Here is an 18,746-nt window from a genome sequence, read left to right as displayed (position 1 = left end):
TTTCTGCAGCAGTGGCATCGATTTCAGTTATGTTGTACTGGTGATGTCTTCTTGGTGATAGAAACTCTGTTTTAGTGATTCAAGGTGCTGGTTCTTTATTCTGATGGAGCACCTTCACTCTTTGTGTTATACCTTTGTGAACTAATTCTACTGTGGTTAAAGCTTGGATTTGTTCTCCGATTTTTTTGGTTCCAGAATACTTGTTATTTTGCAGGTTGGTTCATCTGTTCATTTCTTTTTTTCATCTTGCGGCTTTGTGTCCACTTTGCTTTTACCTGGAACAAATAAGGCACACTGTCTCCTATGGTTTTTTACTTTTTCCAACCCTTGGCGTAATATAAGAAGGAAGCCACAAATTAGAATCAAATAAGAATAAGATAAAACAAAGTATATTATTTCCTCTAGTTGTCCACTTGAGCACTTCTGAGAGTTGCTAATGAGTTGGGAGTACAGAGCCAGACACAAGCAATTAGTCCTGTGTCAACCTTTTGACAAGGTATTAGTTGTACTCTTGAGGAGAGTGTGTGAGATATAGCGCTCAGTTTTTTTTTCCTCATTATTTGTAGATGATTAGGGAATGTGGTATTGCCATTGTAATGTCAGGAAATGCTAATTAAAAGGTCTTTAAAGATTTGCTCCATTTTAATGTTGTAGTGCTCTTTGTAATACCAGAGCATTGTATTTTATATGTAATACATGCATCAAAGCTTTACCATATGAGACAGAATTGCTGACTGACAACAGCGACTTAAGATCAGCTTGTCTTTTTACACATGTTGAGTTCTCATTCTCGCCGGGGTTGCCTTTACCAGGCATTGTATGTACTTGGGTTCATAGCAGGAGGAGAGATATTGTACAGCAAGTCAATATGTCACTGACCAACCTCCAAATAGCTAAATTGCATACAGAGTTGGCAGAGATTTGGAAATGATTGCTGGCCATGTAACATAGGTAATGTAAGGAGAAGAAAATAACTTGCAAGTGAGAAGAGGTACAAATGTTTATACAGTAAAACACCAATAATCCACAATACAATTGTTCGAAAATTCCAATGGTTCAGCATCTGGCTCACCAGGCTCTGTTTCCTATGCTCCCTTTAAGATAAGATAAGAGAAGATTTCTTTATTAGTCACATGTACATCGAAACACACAGTGAAATGCATCTTTTGCATAGAGTGTTCTGGGGGCAGCCCGCAAGTGTCGCCACACTTCTGGCGCCGACATAGCATGCCCACAACTTTCTAACCCGTATGTCTTTGGAATGTGGGAGGAAACCAGAACGCTCGGAGGAGACTCACGCAGACGCAGGGAGAATGTACAAATTCCTTACAGACAGTGGCTGGAATGGAACCCGGGTCTCTGGCACATTGTAAAGTGTTACGCTAACCGCTACACTAATGTTTAAATGTACTGGGGTCCCATTTCCTGCATTCTCTTTAAACTTAGCAGGTTCATCAGAACATATTTTGTATATCTAATAAAAAGTGAATTAAAAGTGTGATTAGGTGTTACTAGGAGTAATATCCAATAGTCCAGAAAATCTGCCTATCCATCACCACCAAAGTCCTGAGGGTGCCAGATTATCAGAGATTTTGCTGTAATTACACTCAATTTTCCAGTGAATTTGGCAACTCACAGCATTTTTTCTCCTAATCTTTTATTTCAAGAATTTTCTTACTAGTTCAGGCTGTTCCTGCAAGCACTGATGCCTGGCTCGGGTATCCTCCCATTTTGACACAATCTGGTACCTTCCCTGTATGCCCACCATTCAAATGTGAACCTTAATTATAAACCAGCTTCTTTTTGACAATGGAGGCCTCCAGGCCAAATCCCTTTTGTTTCTCGCCTCAGTGTCAACAAAGGCAGCCTAGAAGATAGAGGAACTCAGTGCATTCCTCACTTGTGGTCCATCAAATCACTCCTGGTGAGATCAGCTAACTCATTACTGACTGTGATGTGTTGTCTTTCTGGTCTGCATGAACTTCCTGGCCTTCTTGACCTTCCTAGTCTGTATGACCATCCTAATCAGGACAAAGCAACAACACCACAAACCAGAAGGTCAGTACTTCAAATAGCTTGGCAACTACCATGCTTTTCTTGATGCATTAGTTGAATGTCGTTTTTTTTTCCTTTCTGTCAGGTAAATCAAAATTCCCCATCATCGGCAGCTTATCGAAATAGATCAAAGGAACCAGAGTTGATCTCTCAAAGACAGTGCAGTATGATAAACAGCACCATTGATGAAAACTTTTGTCAAGGAACCCTTCAGTTTCTGATGGATTTTGTATCCCCTCAACATTATCCGCCTCATGAGGTTGTGCAGTATATAATCAAGAAGATATTACTGAGCAATGAATCCTCCAGCGTTATTATGTCTGCTTATATGACCCTAATGAAGATCCAACAGTATGTACTGATTTGGCTTTCATTAATAGAGTAGATGAAAGTTTATACTGTTTAATTTGGTGTAATCAATCCGATTAGTGTTAATTTGACTCCTTGCAGAAAGTATCATTCCGTCATTTTTGGGCAAATGTCCACCATAGTTTAAATATTGGCACAGGTTGATTCACTAATAATAATGTATTCTGACCCAGTTGGAAGTTACCAGAAAAGCTACCAGTATTACAGAAATTTTGTATTCTGTGTTCACTAGAGTTAAGAAAAATGAGAGAAAATCTCATTGAAACTTAGAAAATTCTTACAGGCTCCTGGCTGATGTGTCTACAACTAGGGACACCGTTTCATAATGAGAGGTGGGCCATTTAAGATTGAGATGAAGAGAAATTTCTTCATGCAAAGGATGGCGAATCTTTGAAACCCTGTATTCCAGAGGATAGGAAAGCTCTATTATTGAGTTCATTCTACACAAAGATCAATAGACTTTAAGTCACATGGGATCCACAGTGAGTTGGTAAATTGGATTCATAATTGACTTGGTCATAGGAGACAAAGGGTAAATTTGGATGAAAATGTAGGTGAACTGATTAGTAAGTTTGCAGATGACATGAAAATTGATGGAATTGTGAATAGCAAGGAAGGTTGTCAAAGGTTGTCAGGATGTAGATCAGTTGAAAATTTGAGCAGAGAAATGGCAAGTGGAGTTTAATCCCGACAAGTGTGGAGCGTTGCATTTTGGGAGGAAAGGATGCAGTAAATGGTAGGATCCTTGGGAGCATTGATGTATTGAGGAATCTTGGGGTGCAAGTCCATAGCTCCCTGAAAGTGGCATTAGAAGCGGATAGGGTGGTAAAGGAGGCGTACGGCATGTGTGCCTTCATCGGTTGGGGCATTGAGTATAAAAGTTGGGAAGTCATGTTGCAGCTGCGTAAAACTTTGGTTATACCACTTTGGAGTGTTATGTGCAGATCTGGTTGCCACACTAAGGGAAGGATCACTAGAATGTTGGCTGGATTGAAGTGTATTAGCTATAATGAGAGGTTGGACAAACTTGGATTGTTTTCTCTGGAGAGCTGGGGGTTGAGGTGCAACCTGATAGAAGTATATAAAATTATGAGAGGCAGAGATATGGTAGATAGTGAGTCTTTTTCCCGGGGTGGAAATATCAAATACTAGAGGGCAGAAGTTTAAGGTAAGAGGGGGAATATTTAAAGGAGATTTACAAGGCTACACAAGAGATTGGTAGGTACTTGGAACCCGCTGCCTGGGGAGGTGGTAGAAGCAGATATGACGGCAACATTTAAGAGGCATTTAGACAGGCATATGAACAGGCGGGGAATAGAGGGACATGGACTGTGTGCAGGCAAATGAAATTAGTTAAATTTGCCATTGTGGTCATCGCAGACATGGGGCCAAAGGGCCTGCTCCTGTGCTGCACTCTTCTATGTTTCTGTGGATACTAAGGAAATAAAGAGATATGGGGATTGCGCAAAAAATAGTATTGAGGTAAATGATAACCCGTAATCTTGATGAATGGTGGAGCAGGCTTGAAGAGCCAAAGGATCTATTCTCATTTCTTTTGCTTCATCTGAGAGAGCAAATGGGGATTTTGTTTCTCTCATATCGTTTGAACGATGGCAATTCCAACAGTAATGCATTCTTTTAGGGCTCCACTGGAGTATCAACCCATGTTCATATGCTCAAGCCTCTAAGATGGGACTGGACCCTGTTCTAACTCTGAAACAACGGTGCTACTGCCTGAACCACAACGGTCTCATGGAGGACATGTAAATATCCCAAAGATAACAGATGGGCTAATTTCAAATAACGGAGAGGAATTTGTAAAAATTCCAATCACAAGGGATAAAGTATTAGAGAAACTCACAGGGCTAAAGGTAGAGAAATCAGAGGGACCCAATGGCCTGACCCTAGGTTTTAAAGGAAGTGGCTGCAGAGAGAGTGGAACCATTGCTTGAAATTTTCCAAAAATTGCTAAATTTGGAGGGTACCAAAAGATTGGAAAACTTTGGATGTGACTCCCTTGTTCAAAAAGGGAGGAAGACAGAAGATAGGGAACTGTCAAGCCTAGTCAAATGGTAATCAAGCCTAGTCAACGTGGTTTTATAAAAGGCAAATTAAAGTATATTTGACAAATTTGCTCAAATACTTTGAGGATGTGATGAAGAGTTGATAGAGGAGAACCTGTAGTTTGCAGTGTATTTAGGTTTCCAAAAGACATTTGACAGGGTACCATATAAGAGGCTGCTACGTAAATTAAGAGCCTAAGATATTATAGGAAGTATGATAGCATGGATTGAAAACTGGCTGTCACATAGATAACAGTGTTAGAATCAATGAGTCATTTTCAGGCTGGAGGAACATAACTGGCAGAGTAGCTCAGAGATAGGTTCTTGGCTTCAAATGTTTACTATTTACATTAATGACCTGAAGGAGAGAATGAGATATAAGTTTCCCAAGTTTGCTGATGATATGAAAATAGATTGAAGGGCACGTTGTGATGAGGACATTGTGATATGAATAGATTGATATGACAAAAACTTGGCAAATGGAGTTTACCATGGGCAAGTGTGAGATCATGCAATTTGGTAAGAATCAAAAGGCAGATTATTATCTGCACGGAGAGAGACTTAAAATGAGTGAAGTTCGGAGAGATCTGGGTGTTCTAGTGCATAAATCACAAAAAGTTAGCAGGCAGGTTAAACAAGTAGTTAAGAAGGCAAACAGTATGTTGCAAAAGGGTTCTAGTTTAAGAACAGGGAGGTTATATTACAGTTGTACAGGGTGTTGGTGGGGCCACACCTGGAATACTGTGCACAATTTTGGTATCCTTGCTTAAAAAAGGATATAGTAACATTGGAGGCAATGTAAAGGTGATTCACCAGCTACAGTACTTCCTACGATTAGAGGTTGTCCTGTCAAGAGGCTAATTTGGGTCTGTATTCCTTGAAGTTTAGAAGAATGAGGGATGATTTTATTCAGACAGATAAGATGCTAAGGGAGCTTGACAGGTAGGTATTGGGATGTTTTCACTAGTGGGAGGGTCCTGAACAAGGAGAAATAGTTACAAAATAATGGTCAGTCATTTAAAACTGAGATGCTTAGAAATTTCTTCTCTCAGTGGGGAATGAGTCTCTTTGTCCCCGAGGATGGTAGAGGCCAGATCATTAGATATATTTAATGTGGAGATAAATAAATATTTGAAAGCTTGAGAGATTGAGAATTATGGGGGACCTGACACAGAGGAGGAGTTGAGGGCAGTATAGATTAGCCATGATCGTATTGAATGGGGGAGCAATCTTGAGGGGCCTGGTTGCTTACTACTCCCTTTTTCTTGTGTTCTTGTAACTTCACCCATCATCTGCACTTTCCACCAAGGATCATTGGGGTGTCAATAATAAGCAGAATTCCTTCTCTTACACAAAGGTTATCAAGGTAAAGTGCAGCACCCTGCCTCTATCAGCTGAACAAAATCAACCGACCAAGTTCAGTAAAAGGATTGAAGCTAGATTCTACCTCAGTCGTGGCTAGAATCTGGAAAAAAAATCAATTCTTGAATGCTGTGAATTGTTGTGGGTTACATAGTATGAATTATGTGTTTAGCCATTGACCAATGGACTGTTTTATAAAATAAGATCTAATAAAAACTTCTTTATATTTAAATAGGCTACATCCTGCAAATATTTCCACAGTGCAGTGGGACTGGCAACTACTGGCTTATCATGTGGAGAATAAGGTAATTTAGATAGTGAGTTTTTAAAATGATAATTATCACTGTAAATTCTTTTTAAAATGTTAGAAAAATGCATAGTTTAACAATTTTTTAGGTTTACATTTTTTGCACACTTCATACATCCTTCATTTTCATCACTTATCCTGATAGTACATGGTTCCATGAGTTGTCGAGTTACTGCCAAGGTTGAAGCTAAGATATATCTTTCTTGAGTAATGGTAGAACCTCTGCTGTTGTGAGTGGGGAATCAAGAACTAGAAGGCATAGGTTTAAGGTGAGAGGGGAAAGATTTAATAGGAACTTGAGGGTTCACTTTTTTACACAAAGGTAGTATGTGTGTGGAATGAGCTGCCAGAGGAAGTGGTTGAGGCAGGTACAATAACGACCTTTAAAAGACCTTTGGACAGGTACATGGATTGGAAAAGTTTAGAAGGTTATGTGCCAAACGCTGGCAAATGGGACTAGTTTGGATGGGCATCATGGTCGGCATTGATCAGTTGGGCCGAACGGTCTGTTTCCCTGCTGTATAACTGTATGACTCTGTTGTCCCTTATAGGTTAGGCTATGTGTGATTACGCCATCCAAGCTCCCTTGTGCAACATCCACATACTCTTCAATTAATGGCAATGGAATAGCCCACTGAGTACCCATTTTCTGTTTCTATTATTTAAAAAAACATTGACGACAGTGCTCCTGCCCACCACTGAATATATTCAGAGAGCAGAAACATTGTTGTTAATGCCCTGGCTGATATTTATCTTTCACTCACCATCACTAAAGCAGATTATCTGGTCACTACAATTATGTTGTTTGTGGGAGCTTGATGTCTCCTAATTTGTTATCAGGTATTCTACTTGACCATCACAAAGGTACTCCAAAAACTGCACTTTATAACAATGTGGTGTTCTGGGAAGTCCTGAGGTCATGAAAGCTGCCCTATAAGTGGAATTAAGCTCTTAAAACTAATGCAGGAAATTAAAATTCAGAACACTGTTGGAACAAGCCTACAATTCTAGCCTCATTATTTTGTATTTCATGAGAAATCTTTGCATTTATTTGTCAGTTTTATTAGCTCCAGAGTTATTACTTGCTGCATGCCAAATGAGTGCCAGCAGTTTTATTCCCAGTCTAAGTGACGACCAGGACAGTTACTGTCATTTAATAAATAAAATCCTACTGTGACATATCCCTTTGGATTACAAGTTGAACTGGTCATTGTGCTTCTCAACCCCCACAATTGCAAGCCACAATGTCACTGAAGGTACCTATGGTAAGTACCTGCCACAACCCACACAGCAGGATTTCATACAATGGACAGCAGGTTACTGGTACTATATGCAGATTTATCACAGGAATCCTGATTTATTAAAAAGAATCCCTCTGAAAATCTACCCATTTGCAATCAACAACACTAGTGACTTCCTTAATCTTGTTTTAAAATAAAGTTGCCTGTTGGGTGGTATCATGAGAATGGAAGGGTCACTGCTTATGGGAATTTCTGATTACTGTGATAGAGACGGCTACAATTTGATTTATCAAGTGTGATAGTATTCTTTAGTTAGAAGACAGAAGTAAAGATAAATGCATTGCACTATTTTAGAGCCAATGAACAAAAATAAATGCATTTTTTAACTTTGTCCTTATCTAATCCTGTGTCTGTGTGTATCTGTCTGTGCATTTCAAGGGCCCTCACAAGAATGATTCACTGACCAGAAGTAATCGACTGTTATTCCTGCAGTATGTCGTTCAGACACTTGAGGATGATTTTCAACTGAAACGTGACATGCCCCAAAAATCCATAGCCAAGTCTGTTCTATCCTGTGACGACAAATTTTCGAATGTAAGGTATTGAGACCTTAACCTCCTTGAATCTACAATTTTCCATTTCAGTAACAGGAGGACATATTGTAATCTGTTGAAAGACAAGTATTAGTAAGTACATTGTAGATCCATCAGCAGGTGTTAAATGCATGACATAGTAGCATCTGCACATTGTATTTCATGTCTTAAATTTGGTTGTATTAATATCAATAGAATCTCAAAAGGAACTACACCATCCTGAAGATGCAAAAAATTGATCTACGTAAGTAAGTTAGTCCTTAGTTTGAAAAGCAAAAATCTACAAATATTGAAAATCTGAAAAAAACAATAAATGTTGAAAATACCCAGTAGGTCAGGCAGCATCTGCGGAGAAAGAAATGGAGTCAATATTTTAGGTCAATGACCTTTCAGTAGAACTGTCCTTTTTCAGTTTTTTATTAATACGCTAAGAAACTCATTTTACCCAATACACTTTAAAAGCACAATCTGCCTCTTTAGTTTTTCGCCTTAAGTCTTTTCTTTCAAGTAGGAAAGGTTAGCCAGAAGACCTGAATATTCATATCAGGTTGCAGTAATGTTTATATTAGTCAATATTAATTCAGAGGCCTGGACTCATAATCAGGAAAATGTGATTATCACACTGACAATTTGAATATTTAATTTGAGTTTAGAATAAAAGGGTTTACTGGAACTATTTAAAAAATAAGCTGTATGATTGTCATTAAAACCCAACTAATCCACCCTTGTTTTTATGAAATGAAATCTGTATATGTGACTCCAGCTCACACATCCTTACAATAAAATAAAGTTCTTAGTTGTATAGAAACATCTCAAGGTAACCAGAGATGGGCAGTAAATCTTGAAAATAAGTTTTAAAAATCCAAGTTGATGTAATAGTACAAGATCTGTGATTGCAAAAGTACTGTTCATCAAAATATATCAAAGATTGCCATCAGCATGAAATGTGATGTAATCTATGATACTTCTAAGGAAGGTAGAGAAGAATAAATCTATCCCTTATCTAAATGGCTCCTTTGCATTTGTTCAGGAAATCTAAGCTAGGCAGTTAACAATTAAAGTAAAATGGTACCTTCTCTTCAAAAGTGGGAGTCTATGATTATTTTTCTTGAGAAAGAGAATGAATTATTTGAAGTATTCTTCATCTGATCTCAGACTGGGTTCTTAATAAATTAATATTCAGTTTTTTCACATTCGGCAAGTGACTAACAATAAATTAAAATACTGTTATTTTCTATTCCAGGAGTGTCATTAAGTGGCTCATTGATACTGTCTCCAAGGACACTGAAGAAATACAAGAGGGAAACAGTCCCACATCATCAGCATCTAATAACCTTCTGGTGGTGGACACTAGGAATCTAAGGTGAATTAACAAAGAATAACTCAAATTTAAGAAAAGTATTTCAATCTATTGTTACCCATATTACTGAGCATGAAGCTTTGCAATGAGCATAAAGCAGAATATTTTAGACAACTGTAGTGACTTAAGTAGCTGGTGAGACATGGACCAAAATTATGAAAAAAAATGCAAATGAGCACCATCAGAAGAAAGTCTGGAATCCCATCGTCACTAAATAATGTTATGGTGATGGGGTTGGGTGGTTCCTGGTTCTGGTAGCTCTCAGTGCAGGTGCACATCTGATTCCTATGATTTGAATGAACAGTAACTATGCCATATTACTTGCATGTCTTATGTAATTTGGAACTCCCTTCTCTTTGTATAATGAACATTACTTGAGTCTATTAATGATCCCCATTCATTTGATGTTGAACCTTGAATGTAAATACATGGGAATCAGCAGCACTCTTTTACTTTTGTACTGCAATTTATGTGTGTGAGATCCATTTAATAAAGTGATTTGTTTTGGAATTTAAAATTAATTATTAAATAGAATATGCACTAAAATCTCAGCAATGGGTACCATGACATTTTGATAGCACGTTGAAAGAGACTAGTAGTGTTTGTTATTGCTGTCCTGAAGCTATTATGTAATAATGATATTAATGAGAGATTTTAAGAAAGCAAATTATGATATGCCTCTGTTCCTTATCTGAATCTAATGAATGCTTGTCACTTGCACTGCTTTATTCTCCAGAATTATTTGTCTTCTTCAGAAGATGCTTACTTTGGCTGTAGAAGTGGACAGATCTCCAACCTGCAGCTCAAATAAAATTGCAGAAGCAATATTTCAACACTTCATTTATATTTCTAAAAGATCACATAGGTAAACAGAGAAACTCCTTTATTTATTCACGTTTTGGAATGATACAAACTGTTAGCTATGCAGCCTGTATCCGTTGACTGCTCAAATGTAAATTATTATTTTCCTTACAACTTTGAAGGTTAACAGTGTTAAGAAGTATGGAGAGCCAACTCCTGCGCTGCAAGTTGCTAGAATTTCTCTTCCACCATTGCACTAAAAAACAAAATACTCTGCCAATGTCATTGGGAAAAGTACTACATTTCCTTAAATATGCTAAATTTCCCTTGGACACTGATGTAAGTACATTTTCTTTCTTTACTTTTATTTTTTATATTTTGCTTTAGTCTTTTAGACTACATTCAATACTTGGGGGCCTGAGTTACAAGGAGAAGTTGCCTAGACCAGGACTTTATTCCCTGGAACATAGAAGATACCTGATAGAGGTATATAAGATCATGAAGGGCATAAATAGGGTGAAATCACATAGTCTTATTCCCAGGAAGGGGGGTGCTAAAAACAAGAAGGCATAGATTTAAGATCAGAGGCGAGGGATTTCAAGAATCAAAATCGATTTAGATGGTGAGATTGGAGACATAAGAAATTCTGCAGATGCTGGAAGCTGGAGCAACACACAAAGTGCTGGAGGAACTCAGCGGGTCAGGCAGCATCCATGGAGGGAAATAAACAGTTGACATTTTGGGCCGAGACCCTTCATCAGAACTGGAAAGGAAGAGGGCAGAAACCAGAATACGAAGGTGGGGGGAGGGGGAGGAGCACACGCAGGCAGGGGATAGGGGAGATCAGGTGATAGGCGAGTCCAGGTGAGAGGGGGAAGCTGGGGGAGGGGGGAAGATGTAATAAACAGAGGTGATGGGTAGATGAGGCAAAGGGCTGAAGAAGAATGAATCCGGTAGGAGAGGGCAGTGGACCATGGAATAAAGGATGGAGGAGGGGAGGAGAGGAGGTGGGCAGGTCATCAAGGTGGGGGAAGGGAGCCATAAGAATAAGGGAAGACAAAGGAATGAGGTGAAAGAAAAAGGGGTGGGATTACTGGAAGTTAGAGAACTCGATGTTGAGGCCATCAGGTTGGAGACTCCCAAGGCGGAATGTGAGGTGTTGTTCCTCCAACCTGCCTCTGGCCGCATCGTGGCAGTAGAGGGTGAAATTTGTTGTTTTGTGGCAGCACTACAGTGCACAGACAAAAAAAATCTATAAATTACAAAAATAAATAAATAGTGCAAAAAAAGGAATAATGAGGTAATGTTCATGGGTTCATGGATCGTTCAGAAATCTGATAGCAGAGGGGAAGAAGATCTAAAAGAGACATGAGGGGCAGCTTCTTCTTTTACAATATTTTTATTAAATCCATGAAAAAAATAGAGTACATGCATCAAAAAAGAGAGTAAAAATACTACTGAATACATTGTGTTAAATCATACTTAGGATCACAATACTCTAAATTAATAATCACATGTAATAGTTAGTTAATAAAGGAAAAATTGGAATAATTTATTATGAAAAAAACTACTCCCACTACCAAAAACCGAAGCTGTTTAATAAAAAAAAGGAAAAACCCTTGAAACGTAACAATGTCAGCCAATGTCTGTACCAAATCAAAGGTTTTGAAAATCATTCAAAAAAGGTCCCCACAGGGTTTGAAAGTCCAAGTTACATTCAAGAATTGAACAACGGATCTTCTCTAAATTTAGGTATTGCATAACATCCCGTAACCATTGAGCATGAGTAGGTGGAGTGACTTCCTTCCATTTGAGCAACACAGCTCTCCTGGCTATAAGAGAAATAAAAGCTAGAATGTGTAGATCAGAAGCCTTCAAAGTTATATCTTTTTCTCCAACGATCCTAAATAATGCAGTCAAAGGATTAAGTTTAAAATTTATTTTAAAAAGTACAGAAAAAGTTTGAAACACCTCTGTCCAATATTTTTTAAGACTCTGACATGTCCAGAACATGTGAGTTAAAGAAGCTTCTCCGCTATTGCATTTGTCACAGTAAGGAGATATATCGGAATAAAAACGGGATAGTTTATCTTTAGACAAGTGAGCTCTATGGACCACTTTAAATTGAAGGAGAGAATGACAGGTACATAATGACGAAGTATTAACCAATTTAAAAATTTCATTCCAAGTTTCCTCAGAAATTGACATCCACAAATCTTGTTCCCAAGCGTTTTTAATTTTACCTAGTGGCACCTTACTCATTCCTAGTAACCTGTCATAAATATTAGATATTGAGCCATCGTGAAAAGGTTAGGGGCAGCTTCTTCACGTAAAGGGTGGTGCATATTTGGAACAAGCTGCCAGAAATAGAGGCTAAAGTGGGCCCATTAGCAACATTTAAAAATCATCTAAAAAAATACAGGGATAGGAGAGGTTTAAAGGGCTATGGGCCAAACGTGGGCAGATGGGACTAGCCCGCTGGGCAACACAGTCGGCATGAACAAGTTGGACCGTAAGGGCTGGTTTTATGCTGTATGACTCTATGACTTTATAAGCAAGGTAACAGCAACTTATATATTCAGTGCAAATTTCAAATGTATACTGCGTATTGTTTAACTACTTAGAAGCTGCTGTTTTTAAAAATTGTGCTTGCATTGTAAGGTTTAGTCTTTATTGCTTATTTTGGTATACCATTTGATGAGTAATTAAAACTTGTTTATAAACCCTAACTTCTCTTCATTGGACGGGGCAGTAAGTAGAGTGGATGGGACCAAAATGTTGCAAAGGGACAGAGGTTGATAAAATGGCCAGCACCATAGCATGTGGATTTCATTGTGAGTAAGTAAAACGGCATCAGCTTTGGATTCAGGAAAATAAATCGGAGCATTTTCTAAATAGTGAGAAACTAGGAACTGCAGAGATGTAAACAGATACAAAGCATACTCGTCATTAAAATCCAATAACAAAACCAGAAAATGCTGGCAACTCTTAGTGGATTAGGCAACATCTGTGAAAAGAGAAACAGATATGGTTCAGGTCAAAGAAATGTCATCAGAAATGGGAAAGAAAATAACTTTAAGTTACAGAAATGTTGGAGAGGGATAGATTGGACAAAGGGCATATCTCTGATAGGGTGAGGCCAGGATTGGCATGGGGATGAAGTTATCTGGTTGATGGGTTAATAAGAATAGTTGGGGGGTGGGGGAAGAAGCACTAAAAAGGAATGTAAATGCTAAGAAATATAGGAGATGCCCATAAATTCAGGCTGTTAGTGGAGAGAGAAAAATTGAAGCAATATTTCCAGCACTGCCCAATCGGAGAAAGCAATTTACCTGAAGTTATTGAATTCAGTACTGTGTCTGGATGGCTGCAATGTGCCCAGCTAGAAGATGAGGTTCTCTTCCTTGATGTAGCATCCAGTGGACAGCTACTAAAAAATAATTAAAAAGGTTGACAATGTTTGTCTTTATTTTAGAAACATTGTCTTAATTATGCTAAATTTCGCTTTGAAGCTGATGTAAGTATCCTTTCTTTTTGAGGAATGAATGTTTCTGTCACCTAGGGCTTTGTTTCTGATAGTCTCGCTTCATTGTCCAGTTTGACATTGCTGTAAACATTAAAACCCATGTCCATTTGAAGTAAAGTGCCTCAGATATCTTAATCCACACGGGTTCGTTAAGTGGATGTCAGGACTAAAATGTGAGGATTAGTTGCATAAACTTAATTTGTTTCCTTGAATATAGGACACTGAGGAGTGATCTGTTTTGGGTGTTTAAGATGTGATTGGTGAGATATAGCCAAACTAATTCTTGTCATGGTGAAATACAGATCTGAAAATGAGTGAAATCACGAAGCTCATTTGAACACGAAGTTGGGAACTTCATTTCTCTAAAAGGGTACAGATTCTGGGACAATTGGAGTGTTCAGGAATGAGATTGATATTTTCTTTTCTGTTAAGTAAGGATATCAAAGGAAAAATAGAAAAAATGATAGGAATTGGCTAGACTAATTAAATGCTAAAGCAAGCTCTAGGGCCTAAATGGCATATTCCTGGACTTATTATGTGGAAAAACAACTTAAGCTTACGCATGTGAGAAGTAACTCTGAAGCAAATGTTATGTATTCAACATCAATGTTCGTTTTCTCAGGAGCACCATTCCAGCAAATGGCAATATTGGGATGAACTTGTCCACCTTCTCTCTTTATTGCTTCTGAGCTATCAAGAGGTGACAAAGCGTAAGTCAAGAAAATAGTTTTGTCTCTGACAGTCTCAGTTCATTGTCTAGTTTGACACTGATGTAAACACTAAAATTCATTTCCAAGACCCTTGGGGGCAGCACAGTGGCACAGTAGATAGTGCTGCTGGCTTAGAGTTCCAGGAATCCAGGTTCAATCCTGACTGTAGGTGCTATCTGTGTGGAGTTTGCACATTTCCCCTGTGACCACATGGGTTTCCCTTCTAGTCCCAATGAGGTGCTGTTAATTTAATTGGCAGCTATAAATTACTGCAAATTAATCGCAAAAAGACTCCAAAGGGTATGAGAATGTGTGATGCATGGGTGCAGGGAAATAAGGACAGTCAGAATGGGACTAATGGGAATGCTCCCTGGTAACTAGCATGGACCTGATGGGCCAAAGAGCCTCTGTTGTTATATGTATGGGGTACTATAAGACAAGGACACTAATCTCTGCGCCAATGTAGGCTGGAAATTACCTTACTTATAGAATTTAGATTTGTTCTTATAAGAACAATTTTATGGTGGTATATTAAGTAATAGCTTAACATAATATTTTACATTGAACTTCTTCATCTTTATTATATAGGTCAGAGCTAGATTTTAGGCTCTTTTTTGAATGTGTGAAACAAATGTCTTGTTTTTCATGTAAAAAAATAAAGCGACTGCAGAGTGCAATAACTTCCAAGTATGATGCTCAGATTCCATCACTGGGATTTGGAGGCAATCAGCCAAGACTGGGGATGATGTAATTAAAGCCTTTAGGGTTATGAAATGGTTTGAAAGGGTGGACATAGGGAAAATATTCTACTTCCAGAGGAGATGAGAACTATGGTCCGCAAATATAAGGTACTTATAATCCAGTGAGTAACTGAGAATAAACTTCTCTTGATCAAGAGTATATTTCCTTCCCTCTCATGTAATTATCTAGCTTCCTCATAAAAATGTTTGTGCTAGTTGCCATAACTATACCGTGAAGCAGCAGGTTCTTGATCCAAAACCCTCTTGGATTATTTTGTATCATGCTTATTTAGATAAAAACATCAAAAAAGTACCTTCTCCATGGAAAAGTCTTCTTTCTGTAACTTTGTTCATTGAACTTTAAGTGTTAAGGAAGCGGCAAAGGAAACTAAATTGGTTCAGTTATTATTTTTCCATTGACGTGTTTGATGATATCTGAGAATAAAGGAATGTGGAATGTTGATTGTACCTTGAATAATTTCAGACTACAATCGATGTTTTGGTATGTTATATATGATTCTTCCATGTTATTCTAATTTCATTTCAAGGCTTTGTGGACATAGTTCCATATTGAAGAGGTAGTAGGTGGCAATGAGTATCCAGAATAAACTAGCATTTGACATTAGTATTTATTTTCCATTGTTGCTTGCTTGAGTATCTGTCTATTAAAGTATTCCTATAATACATCTTGAATATGTTCCTTAGGTCGCCTGAGGCTTTCAATCACAGAACGGGTGAAATATGTTCTTGCTGACACACCTCCAATGCTCACAACACATGATGTGATCACTGAGAAAGAAGTTCTGAAAGATATGGAGGAATTCTACAGCAGAGTATTCAGTGATTTGGGAAGACCACTGAATCCACAATTAGAAGAGCAGATCAGTCTACTGAAGGATCTACTGCTTTGTGCAGCGACTGGAACATAATTTTTTACATTTAGTTTAAGAGGAGCATTCTATATACAATATAAACTGTGATTTGCTTTCAACAAACTATCACTCCCTGCACAAAGTGATGCACTGGAATTTTGGATCTCAATTCTTTAACATATTTTTAAAACATAGCATTAAGATTTCTCCCAATGATACAGTAGTCAAATATATTATTAAAAAAAACTACTGTGGTTTTATTATTTTAACCTTGAACTGTATTCCTAATTCAGAATCGAAAGACTGTGATCAAATCTGTTTTGCCTTAGTGGATTTTTCCCTCTGGATTCTAAAATCCAGTTGACATACAAAATGTCGGTTATTTTCAGGTTTCTCCAATGTATTGAAATGGAATTTGTATGTGGGAGATGGTGGTCTTTTGTTTTTGTGTGATCTATTTGGTCTGAACACACAAATTCAGGGTTGATCTGAGTTCAAACAGTGGTGTTTATTACATATCATGCACCTTTTGGTGCTTTGGATTAATGGTTTTCTGTTTGACTCAAATGATAATTATTTCTGTATCTCAAAGAGTTTCTCTGTACTTTTTTAAAGGAAGAATTTTATTTTAAAGTTTGAGGCAGTTGAAATTGTGTACCTGCTGCATATATATTGTCTAAATTTATGAATTTAGAAGTGATTTATTGATTTTCCACCTCCATGTCTCTTTTTCAAATTAACTTTTGTGAGATAGCTCTACAAGTTTATAAACTTGTGTACAGTGGAATATTCATTGTCCAATAGAATTTTATGCAACACGAAGGCTTTGCATGAAACAACAATCGCTCTTGCTTTGTTTTATGCCACTCTTCATGGTTGTTTTCATCATAGTCAATAACTTCATAATATTGCTTATATTCAAGCCACTGTACACAAGTATTGATGTAGGTAAAACTAAAATATGGAGAATGTTATTCATCCACCAATTTCTGTTGTATGCAAGGGAAGGTGGAACCCCTACAATGGCAAATAATGAAGATTCTACTGTAGGATAACATTGCACTATAACATTTTTGATTTAGCTGAACATAAATGAATTAAGAGCTTCTTTGTTATTCATTGAATACTAAAATGCTGAATAATGTATTTCTCATATCTTTTTAATGTAATAGATATACCTGTTAATGATGTAAGGTTGTATATAGAGTTACAGAGCACTACAGCACAGAAGCAGGCCTTTGTCCTTCTAGTCCATGCCAGCCTGGTTTTCTGCCTAGTCCCATCTAACTGCACCTGGTCCATAGCCCTCCATACATATCCAAATTTCTCTTAAATGTTACAATTGAACCTGCATCCACCACTTCCGCTGGCAGCTCATTCCACTCTCGCACCACCCTCTGAGTGAAGTAGTTCTCCCTCAGATTCCCCTTTAAATATTTCACCTTTCACCCTAAACATATGACCACCAGTTTTAGTTTTAGGCTATTCATTGTCAGTAGCATGTATTAATCTTAGACAGTTTCATAAGTCACCTGAAATGCTGCTGATAATAATCCAGATGTTGGATGTAAAATGAGCTTGTTAGCTGTGTGTGATAATTGGTTTGAACTGTCACTGATGTTCATTTGTCATTTGGCACTACTGGAGGACACATGTTAATTGAGGGACTGATCCAGGTACCATTGGAGCACAAGGAAAGGGATGGGAGATTACTGAGAGCTTTTTATCTAAACTTTAGACAATCACTTGTTCTAAACTTTCTATTTTGCAGGGATCCAAAGATAACTGTCACATTCCAATCCAAGCCCAAAGTTGACAGTTCAGCTCATCTGTGTTGCCCCAGATCCTGCTGCCAGTGAGCTGTGATTTTGTCGTCTTTGATGGTTTAATAAAGGTAGCATTAAAAATGAACATTAGTAAAGGAATCAAGTGACAGCCATCCATGGACATCTGGAGACAATTCTATAATAAATTAAGGCCAATGTAACTGGGTTAAAACTAATCATTTCAGATTCAGCAGACAATGAGAAAAGACCTAATTGACTAACTGTTTCAATGGGAAAATAGATTAGATCACCCCATGCTGTTTGATTCATTGACTAATTTACGTTGGGGTTTGCAGACAATAGATAAACATTTTCATTACATCAATCTGAACAAGATTCATAACCAGGACTCTGAGGTGAAAGGGACGTATACGCTATATATCCACTATCCTGACAAAAGCTTTTTAACAAGGTAACTAATTTACAAAGCCAAAGTTCATCTATTTCAGGATTGTTAAAGCAACAATACAAATAATTTATTTGCAGTAGTACCCCACCGATGTTTCAAAAGTTAATTACACAAGTTGTTTGTCATTGTGTTCCCTCACTGCACTGTAGAGTTGATGGTCAAACAATGGTTGGAAAAGAGAAGAAAATAAAGCTGAACAAAATAAAAGCACTTGGGACTGGAAACTATTGTTTTAAAAGAAAAATTTTCAGAGGCAGGAGGCCCTTCCCAGTGTGATACAAGGATGTGAGGAATCAATATTCAACCCCTCAAGATTCCTAATCCATTGTTTGAGGTGTTTGTAAAATGGGCCTTGCTTGAATAACAACTCACAAAGCTCCAAAGACAATACTGTCTCCCATTGTACCTGAGAATGTAAATAATATGGATAGAAATGGGAAGCCAATAGGTTTTGAGCTGAAAGATTGGTGGGGGAAAAGATCATAGTGCTGAGCAAGGGTAGATTAGCTTGG

General features: G+C 37.8%; 1 protein-coding gene across 2 annotated transcripts in view; it reads left to right on the top strand.

The window, feature by feature from the left end:
- simc1 (SUMO interacting motifs containing 1) overlaps window positions 1–18,444 on the top strand; it is a 47,621-nt gene extending 29,177 nt beyond the window's left edge. For both annotated transcript variants that reach the window (XM_052014999.1, XM_052014998.1), the window contains exons 3-10: window positions 2,141–2,406; window positions 6,085–6,154; window positions 7,836–7,996; window positions 9,234–9,353; window positions 10,087–10,215; window positions 10,334–10,490; window positions 14,300–14,387; window positions 15,833–18,444. In XM_052014999.1, coding sequence (XP_051870959.1) covers window positions 2,141–2,406; window positions 6,085–6,154; window positions 7,836–7,996; window positions 9,234–9,353; window positions 10,087–10,215; window positions 10,334–10,490; window positions 14,300–14,387; window positions 15,833–16,056 — 1,215 coding nt within the window. In that variant the 3' untranslated portion in view covers window positions 16,057–18,444. The remainder of the gene's footprint in view (window positions 1–2,140; window positions 2,407–6,084; window positions 6,155–7,835; window positions 7,997–9,233; window positions 9,354–10,086; window positions 10,216–10,333; window positions 10,491–14,299; window positions 14,388–15,832) is intronic.
- Window positions 18,445–18,746: the final 302 nt, after the last annotated feature.

This window comes from Pristis pectinata, chromosome 4, assembly GCF_009764475.1.
Source record: "Pristis pectinata isolate sPriPec2 chromosome 4, sPriPec2.1.pri, whole genome shotgun sequence".
In the NCBI taxonomy this organism is placed as follows: Eukaryota; Metazoa; Chordata; class Chondrichthyes; order Rhinopristiformes; family Pristidae; genus Pristis; species Pristis pectinata.
The sequence above is the reverse complement of the archived record's forward strand: the minus strand, read 5'-3'. Positions and strand labels throughout refer to the sequence as shown.